The 14119-nt window shown below is 42.4% G+C and overlaps 1 protein-coding gene across 1 annotated transcript; it reads left to right on the top strand.

Annotated features, from left to right (window-relative positions):
* The first annotated feature begins 1136 nt into the window (after positions 1-1136).
* On the top strand, positions 1137-13484 carry LOC121577084 (methionine aminopeptidase 2). The gene is made up of 11 exons (XM_041890847.2): positions 1137-1321; positions 2071-2187; positions 2570-2632; positions 3427-3529; positions 4121-4282; positions 5269-5450; positions 6179-6273; positions 6612-6708; positions 8541-8644; positions 10696-10811; positions 12554-13484. The coding sequence occupies exons 1-11, from the start codon at positions 1168-1170 to the stop codon at positions 12804-12806; spliced, it is 1446 nt and encodes a 481-aa protein (XP_041746781.1). The 5' UTR covers positions 1137-1167; the 3' UTR covers positions 12807-13484.
* The last annotated feature ends 635 nt before the right edge of the window (positions 13485-14119 follow it).

Genomic DNA, 14119 nt, shown 5'->3' with positions numbered 1-14119 from the left:
CATGTTTCCTCTATATTCCATAATTATAGAATAATAATGTCCATTGGTTACCTCACCTGGTCAAAGAAATACAGTGGTCGGGGTCTTAAATATATCATTATTAATCATTCCACTCAACTATAAACTCCATAACAGTATTAAAAAACTGAACATATTGTCTAGATCTGGTGCCAAAGACACACATTTGAACCCCAGTAGAAGAAGAGAAGCGAGTACAGGTGTCAGTCAGAATAACATTGGCCAAACCTCCCTGTTCATTTCCTGTAAATGTAACCTTCATCCTTTTAGTTTGATTTTGCGGAAGCTTGTTGCTTGGATACAATGCGCTCGGGCAGTCTAAAAATGTGTTCACGCACCAGAAATGATCCAATCCTGTAGACTATCTGAAAGCATAACAGCGACAATACAAACCACCGGATCACTCCTATTCTAAAAATAGAATGTGGCTCGAGCGCTTGATAACTTGCAAACACAAGTTATGCGAAACAAAGCGGTCCCCGTCCCCCAGTGCACAAAGAGAGCCCAGTAATTTGAGATGGAAGCGCTAGGACATAATTGGATGATAATTGTTCACGATGATAAAGTGGTGATTTGATTCTGGCCTGCATCCCTTATGGGCCATTCACTGAGGACATCAGAAGTGTCCCATGCCAGCTGTTGGCTACTGAGTGATGATAACATTTCATAGACTTAGTAATTTTATATGTCATTTTAAATACACTTTGGATCAAGGGCTCTCTTTTTATTCTTTATTTCTTACTCATTTGAATGACTAGTGTCATTGTAATAATGTGTATGTACATTTGATAATCTAGTTGACTTTAATAATACATAATTTTTCATACTATAACCTTGAAATGGACCTATGTTGGAACACAAACATCAACAAAGTTAGTATAGAATCGCAAACTCAGACACTCCAAACAGTATTAATGCACTAGCCTACACTCATATCTTGTCATTAAGATAGGACGGGCTTAGTTTTCTCTTTTGAGGTCAAGAAATTGCACAAAGTGCCTTATAGCTGTTTAATGGCTCAGCTGCCTCTGCCCAGGCAGGTAGGCTCTGCCTCGAGCACAGACACATGCTGCAGTTGATGTCTGTTTCAGAATCTGGCCACTGGAGGCTCCCAGCAGTTTATGCGTCACTTCATTCCTGCCGCCGATCATGGCGGAGCTCGAGACAGTGCAGCCTGAACTGGAGGCGCCCGAAGTTCTCAATGGGGACGCCGGAGAGAACGAAGAGAAAGAGGACGAGGAGCCCTCGGAATCAGGGAAGAAAAAGAGAAGAAAAAAGAAAAATAATAAGACTGCTGCCGCAGGTAAGACGCATGACATTGTGGATAAATGCCGTTTTGGAAATAGCCAATTATTGAGGGCTCCCATTTGTGCCATAGCGTAAAAAAGCAGGAAAGTCACAGCTGTCCCATACCTGTAAGTGAACACCGGGTCCCGGTCCCGTTATGAGGGCTGACTGGCAGATGCACATCTGGAAACGGGACAATACCTCTCTCGAGGCTTGAAATGTCTCTTCTTCTATTGGTTTGATGGAATGTTGTCAAATTCGAATATTGAAGGATGTTGCTTTAAACAGGAATAGGCAGATAACATATAAATTGTCTGTACATGACAGTGATATTCCAGTACTTTTCAGCACTTGCCTTGCCTTATAAAAGAGCCCACTAGGGATAAAAAGAAAGCATGCTCTAGCATTAAAATAATTGCTGACAAAACTATGTGACAAGCATAGGCTATCTTATCTTGTAAAAACACATGTGGACTTGATCTTATTTTCTGGAGCATGTTTAACTATTGCTCTATAGACTAGAGTAGTCCCGTTTCTGAAGGGCTAAATGGCATGGCATAATGCTGCAAGGTACCTACATATGCCCTTGGGATATTGATTCCTAAGGTATAGATAGATAGAAATTATGCATGGCTCCTGCCAAGTTCTGATCACAGTAGACGCACTTTCTCAAAATGACTCAGAACCATGAACAATTTACTCACTGAGTGTGTGTGTGTGTGTGCACATGTGTGTGTGTGTGTGTGTGTGTGAATGACTTTGCAGCAGGGACAAATGAGGCTGAGGGGGATGGAGATACCGGAGGAGGTGTTGGTGATGTGACGAAACAGTTGGAGCAGCAAGCTCTGCTGGAGGACAAAGAGAAGGAGGATGGAGTGGATGGTACGACTCTTTGACTTCAACTTCATCATCATTCACCATCGTCATACTCATACTCAACATGTGACATGGGCTTGGTGCATTGACGAACTACATTAACTGCAAGAACTGCACTGGGTATTGTGACTGAACCACTTCTAAAGTCCTCTTTGACTTCATCATCATTATCTTCATCATTGTCATTATTGTTCTCATGCGGATCTTGAAGTCCCAATTTGGCCCTTTTATCCAACAAACTCAGAATTTGACCTGACATGAGTTGGCATCTGCTGTGGCGGTGCGTTAATGTAACTTCTTATGTGTTAACAGTTAACCGCAAACACTGTGAATTGTGACTGAACACGTCATGTTTGTTAAGAGAATAAACAATGAATGTTTTGGACAGATGGAGAAGAGGGTGAGAACTCAGCAGGGAAAAAGAAGAAGAAGAAGAAGAAGAAGAAAGGAGGTGAGTTTGTTCTTGATGTGGGCATTTCTTCCTCCACTGCATGGTTTGAGTTCCCTTTGTTACATCAGTGGATACAGGACAACCTTTGATGGCTCACAGATGGCATACAAAACATATTGGCATTTTCTGACCTGAGGAGGTTTGTTTCTTGAGAAGAGATCGCCTCATAGTAGACTGTTTGTACACCTGTAATGTTATACACATAACGTTATACATTCGGTAGCTACCGTGTAAGCATATATTGTCATACACCCTGGAGCACAGGGTTCCCCAATTACATTCAGCCTTGGGACGATTTTCCCTTGAGCGGATTGTCGGGGGGCCGGAACATAGTTATAAATAATTTGTACACTGCAAATTGACCGCAAGAATCCCAAACAGACATAATATTTGACATATACAGAATAATTTCAAACCTTCATTACATTGGGATGCAATCACATATGCCTATTTATTTGTGCGTAGAAATATTGGGGAACAGATTTCCTAAATTAAAATCACTTTGAGCTCATTTCCTGGTGATTTTACAGTCTTTTATGTCCAATAACTCAAATTATTATTATGATTATAATTTTTTTTTGCTCAGAAAACTTGGGGGGCCAAATAAAATCACCCTCGGGCCGCTTATTGGGGAACCCTGCTGTAGCATGTGCTGTGACCATATGTGACCATGTGTTGCTAATAGCAACAATGTGTTGCACATCTGCAGAGGCTAACCTCTCTCTACCTCTCCTCCTCTCTTCTCGTCCTCCCCTCTCTCCTTCCTCTCCTTCCCTCTCCTATCTGGGACACAGTGAAGGGACAGACTGACCCTCCCTCCATCCCTATTTGTGAGCTGTATCCCAGTGGAGACTTCCCAAAGGGAGAGGAGTGTGAATATCCCCCATCTAAAGATGGGTATGTCACCTCTACCAAGTGCATTGGCCTTATGCAGTGTGGTGGCCATAGATCTTATCGAGGCCTCTGTGGTTTTTATAGTCCATCATACTTCATACTCTGAAACCTAATAAAAATATTGGATGTGCCTCAGTCACCCAAGATAACATAACATTGTATTCACAACAATTCTGTCTTTATTCACTTTATTGGTTAGATCAAGGTTAAATAAAATAATGAATTAGAGACACAAACTCATCTATACCTGCATACACTGCATTAAAATGTACTCACACTACCGGTATGTTAATCTACAGTATACCTGCATTATAAACTGCAGTGAATGCTGCATCATTTCCTGAACTTGTTGTTTGACATCATAATCCCATTAGAAAACATTTGCATAATGAGACGATAAAGAATGTGCGGTCTGTGGCATGTGTGCATGTGTGTGTGTGTGTGTGTGTGTGTGAGAGAGAGAGAGAGAGAGAGAGAGAGAGAGCGAGAGAGAGTGTCCATACATGTCTGTGTGTGTATGTCTCCATGTGACTCCATGTGTGTTTTCGTGTGTGTGCGCGCACGCCGGTGGGTGTGTGTGTTCCTCCCCACCAGGCGCAGTGCAGCGTGGAGGACCACCCATGAGGAGAAGAGGGTCCTAGACAAGGCTAACGAGGAGATGTGGAGTGACTTCCGTCAGGCGGCCGAGGCCCACAGACAGGTCCGAAACTACGTGAATACCTGGATCAAACCTGGGATGACCATGATTGACATCTGGTGAGGTTCATTCACAAATCATATAGGCCTTGGTACTGTACAAACTGTCATGTGATACCACTGTACTGTACTTGGCTGTTGTTCACTTCAGTCATATTGTTTATTGATGTATTTGAGATATTTGAGTGATTCTCAATCCTGCACCTGGAGAGTCGCAGTACTGTAGGTTTTTGTCCTAGCTCAGCAGTGAAACACCTGATTTGATTAATTACTGGAGTGCTATAGGAGCAGCATTGAGGATCATTGAGTGAGACTTTGTTAACCTGCATGGTTAACCTGTGTTGCTGAAGTGAAAATATCCTGAATGTGACACCTGTCCCTGTCTGCTGTGGTCCCTGCCTGTCAGTGAGTGGTTGGAGGACTGCTCTATGAGTGAGACTTTATTAAATTGTACGGTTAACCTACAGGTAACTGCCAAAATAATGGAAACACTTGAGGAAATGAGGGATACAAAGTATATTGAAAGCAGGTGCTTCCACACAGGTGTGGTTCCTGAGCTAATTAATCAACTAACATTCCATCATGCTTAGGGTAATGTATACAAATGCTGGGCAGGCCATTCTTTTGGCCATTATTTTGGCTACCATGGCTATGCCCCCACAGGATGACAATTCCCCCATCCACAAGGCACGAGTGGTCACTGAATGGGTTGATGAGCATGAATACTATGTAAACCATATGCCATGGCCGTCTCAGTCACCAGATCTCAACCCAGTTGAACACTTATGAGAGATTCTGGAGTGGTGCTGAGACAGTTTTCCACCACCACCAACAAAACACCAAATGATGGAATTACTCATGTAACAATGGTGTCGACACTTGTAGAATATATGGCAAGGTGCATTGAAGCTGTTCTGGCTCATGGTGGCTCGACGCCCTATTAAGACACTTTATGTTGGCGTTTCCTTTATTGTGGCAGTTACCTGTATGTTGCTGAAGTGAACATATCCTGAACGTTAAACCTGACAGCTGTCTGTGTGTCACAGTGAGCGGTTGGAGGACTGCAGTAGGAGGCTAATCAAGGAGAATGGTCTGAAGGCTGGCCTGGCATTCCCCACCGGCTGCTCCATCAACCACGTTGCTGCCCACTACACCCCCAACGCTGGAGACCCCACAGTACTGCAGTATGACGACGTCTGCAAGATAGACTTTGGCACGCACATAAACGGTCAGTCAGCACACTGACACTCAGTTTCTGTTTCTGTTCAGTCTGTAGTTATGTTTTGTGATACTTCAATCAATCAATCAATCACATTTATATAAATAAACTTTGTCACGAACATAAATGGTCAGAAATGGCACTGAATCAAGCTCTCAATAAAATGTATTTCTAAACCTTGTTAGACATCAGCAGTTGCCACAAAGTGCTCTACAATAACCTGACCTCCTAAAGTCTATGTCTGTGGTTTTGTTTTGTGTAATATATGTCTCAAATCAATCAAATGTATTTTATAAAGCCATTTCTGCATCAGCAGTTGTCACAAAGGGCTTTACAGATACCCGGCCTTATGTCTGTATCTGGTTGCACTTGCATTTTAAAGCAATAATAGATCAATCCGCAATACTGAAGGTTTTTGTTCCAGCAATTGAATCCCATCACATCTGATTCAACTAATCAACTGATTTTCAACACCTTGATGAGCTGAATCAGGTGTTCTACTGCTGAGCTGGTACAAACACCTGGAGTACTGCAGTCTCTCCAAAAGCAGGATTGAGTGTCCCTCTTTTACTGTCTTGCCATACCTGATACACTTGTTTAAATATAAAATGGTAAAATGGTACTGTAGTTACATGATAATTACCTAGTAATTACACTCCTCGAATATTACAATACCAGCTGAAACAAGACGTCAGATAAAGCATCACCTCCTTATGTTCATGTTGTTGGTGTTTTAGGTCGAATCATTGACTGTGCCTTTACCGTGACCTTCAACCCAAAGTATGACAGACTACTGGAGGCTGTGAGAGATGCTACCAACACAGGCATCAAAGTAACTCAACCCATTCATCCATGCACTATTACTTTGGTTCCAATTGCTCAGTCGGTTATAGCATGATTCTGGCAACACTAGGGCTGTGGGTTTGATTCCCACATGGGCCACTGAATATACTGTATGTTAATGTCGACAGGTCTGTAAGCCGCTTTGGATAAATGACCATATCTTGGATGCCAGCTAACATCAGAGGATATGTGATGTAACTCTCACTCACCACTCGTCTGATAATGAGCTGTGTAGAGATGGTTGATGAATGCTTGTGTAACTGTCAACTCTTGTCTGTTTGTGATCCCTGTGGAGAGAGCATGTTTAAGTTTAAAGTGTTTTCCCAGTGTGCAGGGATAGATGTGCGTCTGTGTGACGTGGGTGAAACCATCCAGGAGGTCATGGAGTCTTATGAGGTGGAGATAGATGGGAAAACATACCAAGGTATCAGTCTGTCTGTCTGTCTGTCTGTTGGTTTGTTTATTTAGGAAACTGTTTGCCTCTTTATGTTTGCTGGTTTGATGTGGGAAATTACAATTACAGATATATTGCAGATATATTTATCTACAGTGCATTCAGAAAGTATTCAGACCCCTTCCCTTTTTCCACATTTTGTTACGTTATAGCCTTATTCTAAAATGGATTACATTATTTTTTTCCTCATCAATCTACACACAATACCCCATAATGACAAAGCGAAAACAGGTTTTTATACATTTTTGCACATTTTGACAAATTAAAAACAGAAATACCTTATTTACATAAGTATTCAGACCCTTTGCTATGAGACTCGAAATAGAGCTCAGCTGCATCCTGTTTCCATTGATCATCCTTGAGATGTTTCTACAACTTGTTTGGAATCCACCTGTGGTAAATTCAATTGATTGGATATGATTTGGAAAGGCTCACACCTGTCTATATAAGGTCCCACAGTTGACAGCGCATGTCAGAGCAAAAACCAAGCCATGAGGTTGAAGGATTGTCCGTAGAGCTCCGAGACAGGATTGTGTCAAGGCACAGATCTGGGGAAGGGTACCAACAAATGTCTGCAGCATTGAAGTTCCCCAAGAACACAGTGGCCTCCATCATTCATAAATGGAAGAAGTTTAGAACCACCCAGACTCTTCCTAGAGCTGGCCGCCTGGCCAAACTGAGCAATCGGGGGAGAAGGGCCTTGTTCAGGGAGGTGACCAAGAAACCGAGCTCCAGAGGTCCTCTGTGGAGATGGGAGAACCTTCCAGAAGGACAACCATCTCTGCAGCACTCCACCAATCAGGCCTTTATGGTAGAGGGGCCAGACAGAAGCCACTCCTCAGTAAAAGGCACATGACAGCCCACTTGGAGTTTGCCAAAAGGCACCTAAAGACTCTCAGACCATGAGAAACAAGATTATCTGGTCTGATGAAACCAAGATTGAACTCTTTGGCCTGAATGCCAAGCGTCACGTCTGGAGGAAACCTGGCACCATCCCTACGGTGAAGCGTGGTGGTGGCAGTATCATGCTGTGGGGATGTTTTTCAGCGGCAGGGACTGGGAGACTAGTCAGGATCGAGGGAAAGATGAACGGAGCAAAGTACAGAAAGATCCTTGATGAAAACCTGCTCCAGAGCGCTCAGGAACTCAGACTCGGGCGAAGGTTCACCTTCCAACAGGACAATCACCCTAAGCGCACAGCCAAGACAACGCAGGAGTGGCTTCGGGACAAGTCTCTGAATGTCGTTGAGTGGCCCAGCCAGAGCCCGGACTTCAACCCGATCAAACATCTCTGGAGAGACCTGAAAATAGCTGTGCAGCAACGCTCCCCTTCCAACCTGACAGCGCTTGAGGGGAAATGCAGAGAAGAATGGGAGAAACTCCCCAAATACAAGTGTGCCAAGCTTGTAGCGTCATACCCAAGAAGACTTGAGGCTGTAATCACTGCCAAACAACAAAGTACTGAGTAAAGTGTCTGAATACTTATGTAAATGTGATATTTCAGTTCTTTTGAAACATTTCTAAAAACCTGTTTTTGCTTCGTCATTATCGGGTACTGTGTGTAGTTTGATGAGGGGAAAAAACACAATTTAATCAATTTTAGAATAAGGCTGTAATGTAACAAAATGTGGAAAAAGTGAAGGGGTCTGAATACTTTCCGAATGCACTTTATAAAGATATATAAATATTACAACTATAGATATACTGCAGATATATTAATAAATATAGATAAATAAAAAAAATTGTATCTATATATATATATATATATATATATATATATATATTTATTTTTCCCTATGTAGTGAAGCCAATCAGGAACCTCAATGGCCACTCCATCGGACAGTACAGGATACACGCAGGCAAGACTGTTCCCATCGTCAAGGGAGGAGAAGCTACCAGGATGGAGGTAACCCTTATCTTCTTATGCTCATTTGTACAGAAGGCCACCAAATGTAATAGGGACTGGATGTTAAAGCAGCTGAACTCGTTGAACTTGTCTCTTATTCATTTGAACAGAAGGTTTTTTGAGATGTTACTTTGGATACAATTTAGTAAAACTTCTTCTTCTTCTTCTTCTTCTTCTTCTTCTTCTTCTTCTTCTTCTTCTTCTTCTTCTTCTTCTTCTTCTTCTTCTTCTTCTTCTTCTTCTTCTTCTTCTTCTTCTTCTTCTTCTTCTTCTTCTTCTTCTTCTTCTTCTTCTTCTTCATATTTTCCCAACATGTCTGCAACAACAAACTCATGGTACACATCTCCTCTCATGCAAGTTTAATCAGTTCAGAATTTCTATCTTTTAAAAAAGTTTATCTTGAAGTAGCATATCATTAAAACCCTTGATTAAGTGTTATTGAAAGAATATCTCTAGGCTGTGTAGAGTTACAACACAGTGTCGAGATGAGCTCAGATCCACATCTCTCTCGCTCTCTCACACACACACACACACACTCCAACACCTTCTTAGTCACCCTCTTCGGTGCTTTAATTACACCTTTAATCACATTACCAGCCAGAAGCATCAAGGAGTGAGTAGCACCACTTGTTGAAACGCCATCTCCTTATTGCATCTCGAAGCGCATCGAGTTCTCACCACTCAAAGTCAATGAATGACCATTTACCTCACTAAAGGAGAAGATATCGCATAGATACCTGCCCCAGGATGTGTACCTTGGTCCCAGATCTGTTTGTGCTGTCTTGTATCCCTGTGGTCATTGTTGGCAGGACAGCACAAACAGATCTGGGACGAGGCTACTGGATCTGAGTAGGTTGAGGATTGACATGTTGGGTGAGGTTGAGGTCCACTAGCCTGGGGTCACAAATCAGTTTGTTCTGTCTTGCCAACCCAACGCAACATGATCAAAGGATTTGGGAAGACAGCACAAACAGATCTGGGATCAGGCTACCGGGTCTGAGATTGATCTGAGGCAGATAGGAACCACGTTGGGTGATGTCACAGAGGTCCATAGCCTATTCACCACCCTCGCTCACACAGACAGCTGCAATGCTTAACTCAGTTTGGACAGAATTGGCCCTTTTTAATTGGCAAGCTGCTGAGTGGTGCGTTTTGCTGATGTTTCCAGCGAAGCCAGGGAGAGAGGCAATGAGTTGCTGATGTGGCATCTTTGAGGGTTATATTTTTAGCTGGAGTGAGTGTTGGTGCGTTAGGGCCGTTACCCTCTTTGTGTGAGTGTGTGTGTGGTGTGCTTGCTTGCTGGTGTGTGCTTGTCTCTCTCTATGTGGAGTGTAGTGGTGTCAGCGGGGCGTGCCCGCGGGGCTGCTCTCACTTTGAGGGATTATCTGAGCAGACAGAGAGGGAGGGTGTCACAGTGTTATCAGTTAATACCCCAGGGCCTTGAACAACCACAACGACCCGATAGAGAGCTGATGAGCTCTGTGTGTATGTGTGCGGGGAAGGAGGGATTGGTGTGTGGTGTGTGTGTGTGTGTGATAAAGACCTCTTCAATAGATCACACCCAGATTGTGTGTGTAAGAACACTATAAGAGATGATGGAGTAACTGTAATGACATTAACAAAAATGTTTGCTCATCTATGATGTTGATTCTTGTAAAAAAAAATACATTTAATCTCTAGGGAGGTAGCTCAGTTGGTAGAGCATGGCGTTGTGGGTTCGATTCCCACGGGGGGCCAGTATGAAAATAAAAAAGAATAATGTATGCACTAACTGTAAGTCGCTCTGGATAAGAGCGTCTGCTAAATGACGTAAAATGTAAATGTAAATGTAAAGATTTGCATTCGTTACCAGAAGGTTGTCAATGACATTTCCTATAAAAAGTGCTGTGGGTTTCTCTCCTTGTTTCCTTGTGGCTGTTCCCAATTGCCAATAGTGGCTTTCAGTTTGAAGGACTTTGGTCTTATGTGAGTTGCAGATGGATTACGGTCAAGCAGTTGTTTCTAGGATCTGCTGAGTTTACTGTGTCCTCCTCTACCCTTCTGCTCCACAGGAAGGTGAGGTGTATGCAATCGAGACATTTGGCAGCACTGGGAGGGGAGCGGTTCACGATGACATGGAATGCTCGCATTACATGAAAAACTTCAACGTTGGACACGTGCCAATACGGTTGGTCACTCGGTTCGATCGGTGCTCGCTGAGTGCGAGCCTTACCTGATTTGAATGCTGAATGATGATACTGAACATCAATGCTAAGTAGAATTCTACACTGAGTGTACAAAACATTAGGAACACCTGCTCTTTACATGACATAGACTGACCAGGTGAATCCAGGTGAAAGCTATGATCCCTTATTGATGTCACTTGTTAAATCCACTTCAATCAGTGTAGATGAAGGGGAGGAGACAGGTTAAATAATTATTTTTATGTGTGCCATTCAGAGGGTGAATGGGCAAGACAAAACATTTAAGTGCCTTTGAACGGGGTATGGTAGTAGGTGCCAGGCGCACCAGTTGAGTGTTAAGAACTGCAACGCTGCTGGGTTTTTCACACTCAACAGTTTCCCATGTGTATCAAGAATGGTCCACCACCCAAAGGACATCCAGCCAACTTGACACAAATGTAGATAGCATTGGAGTCAACATGGGCCGGCATCCCTGTGGAATGCTTTCGACACCTTGTAGAGTCCATGCCCCAACGAATTGAGGCTGTTTTGAGGGCAAAGGGGGGTGCAACTCAATATTAGGAAGGTATTCCTAATGTTTTGTACACTCTGTAGATGAAATTTTGTCTTGACTCTGTTAAAGACATCAGAGACACTCATGGCACACAAGGGCATCAACACTGTGCAGAATGACTGCTTTACAAATGATCTTGCTTCCCAAATAACTACTCATTATGTGATAAAGATTTGTGAATTATTCTTACACTATGGCTACACCGGACCCGCACGTGCGCCATCGAGAGCATGTTGATTTTGTCTATCCCCACCAGATACGATCTTGACACGCAGGTTAAAATACCAAAACAAACTGTGAACCAACTATATTAATTTGGGGACAGGTCGAAACACACATGAAACATTCATGAACATTTAGGTAGATAGCTGTTGCTAGCACTTTGTTCTGTGAGATGAACATTGGGTTGTTATTTTACCTGATCATGCACGTTCCCCTTTTTATCTGGTTCTTTGTAGAATTTTGACCCGGATCATACAAAAATCATGTGTTTATCTACTCCCAACGATTATTCCACCAATAAAAAGGGTTGATTAACATCTCCTTGTTCGTCTTTCAAGCAACCACGTGAGGTTGTATCTTTGTGAAAACCAATAAGGAGATGGGAGAGGCAGGACTTGCAGCGCGTCAAGCGTCTCAAATTAACCTAACGTAGCAGGCATAAAAGAAACGCCTGAGCGGCTTACCCACATCCAGTTTTCAGGGGAAAAGAAAGCTAGGTTGGAGATACTGTATCCCTGAAAGCCGGATGTTTCCGGTTTGTATCGTCCTCGCTGAGGATGGTCTTTAACAGAACCAAGTACAATTTTAGCGTTTGGCATAGCAGAAGCTTGTTGACACGTGCGAGTAGTGTGGATGAAATGATTGAATAACATGTATGTGTACATTTATTTTTGCAACACTCACGCACAGAACATGGCCGGTGTAGTCAGGGTATTAGGACTGTACTCACCTGTTATTCCAAAAACCATACTTATCACTGAAGGGCATTGGTGCACGCCTCACATTTTCTACTGCTTGAGTACCGGAATATTCACTCTAAAGTATGAATACCGGTGCTAAATTAAAATGAGTACTGGCACCTTTTTCATTCCACTTCAAGCACTGCTGAAGGGTGACTGTCACTCCTTTCCTGTGTGTTCCCTCTCCTCCTCTCTCCCTGTTCTGCGTCAGACTCCCCAGGGCCAAGCATCTGCTCAACGTGATCAATGAGAACTTTGGGACGTTGGCATTCTGCCGCCGCTGGTTGGACCGGCAGGGAGAGAGCAAGTACCTGATGGCCCTGAAGAACCTGTGTGACCTGGGCATCATAGACCCGTACCCGCCGCTCTGTGACACAAAGGGCTCCTACACCGCCCAGTATGAACACACCATCCTACTCAGGCCCACCTGTAAGGAAGTGGTGAGCCGCGGGGATGACTACTGAGCATGCGCCGTAGGCCGGCTGACCTCAAACCAAGAAGAACAGGAAGAGAAAGAATGAGAGAAGATAAATCAGGGTCCTGTTCATTAGGGCACAAACCTTTAAAATATTTTGCAACAGAAAATGAGATTGAGTGTTTCTTATTGGACAAGTCCAGTTAGTCCCTCTGTGTTAGTTTTTTTCTTCTTCCGTTTGGTGCCGAATGAACACAACCCAGTAAAAAAACAGACAGGAATCCTCACTAGACACATAACATTTATTCAACGTTGTTGTGACATAATTTGATGTTGCCTGAATCCAAACCTTCAGTAGCAAGAGTATGAGACTGGTGTCAAGGCAGTAGCTTACTTATTACATGTATTATTTCAAAGGATCAAGCCAATAACTAAGGGCATCTAAAAAGCAAGAAGAAGAATCTTGTCATTTTGTTTATCATATTTAATTGATTGCTGTATTGCTTATTTAGAATAAAATGAAATATGCAAAATTGCTCCCTATGTTTTGGGTGAACACATCAATATGTTACTTAATAGTGAAAAGCTTCAATGACTTGGAAAGAACCTGTGGAAAATATATATACCTGCTATGAAAATATTTATATTTCTATATTTTGTTTGTCCGCTGTATTTTATTTTGAGGCATTTCTTTTAAAATAAAGAAATGGTATTGTTACAAATCTTACATCTGTCTTTGTTTCTATGGTCTTCATATTTGACTGCATCATCAGATAGCCACTGTATTCAGTGAAAGACAAGGGTTTATAATATTGTATTTTCATTTTTAACCAAAGGAGGGCGATATTATTACATGTACTCTTCAGTTAGTTCACAGGCAAGACAACTAACAGAATTCCACATTACACAATTGTGCTTCAAAGATAGACTTGTTACTAACCTTAAGATAGTAACAAGTCAAATCAAGACCATATTCTTACAAATGTCAGACATACTCCATAGGCATGTCTATGAAACCTTATGCATATACAGTAGTACGTAAGGCATCATAGGGTATGTGGAAAAAACTAATGCTATGATAATGACATGCATAACCATTGGATCCCATACGGCTACCTGTGCACTATTCACAGCATGCAAATTCCAACCCATTTATGTCCATTTAATACAAAAATATAGGACATAGGCCATGGGCGTGACTCTTAATGCATACAGTTACAGTATAAGGCATCACATTTTATATACAAGATACAGATGATATGATTGTGACAAATTCCTTTAAAGTCAGAGTTCATTCATGTATCCCATCACAACATTATCCGCCACATGCAAATTCCATTCCATTTATGTCCAAACTCCCTC

This window comes from Coregonus clupeaformis, chromosome 11, assembly GCF_020615455.1.
Source record: "Coregonus clupeaformis isolate EN_2021a chromosome 11, ASM2061545v1, whole genome shotgun sequence".
Taxonomy (NCBI): domain Eukaryota; kingdom Metazoa; phylum Chordata; class Actinopteri; order Salmoniformes; family Salmonidae; genus Coregonus; species Coregonus clupeaformis.
Note: the sequence above shows the minus strand (reverse complement) of the source record. Positions and strands in the feature narration are given on the sequence as shown.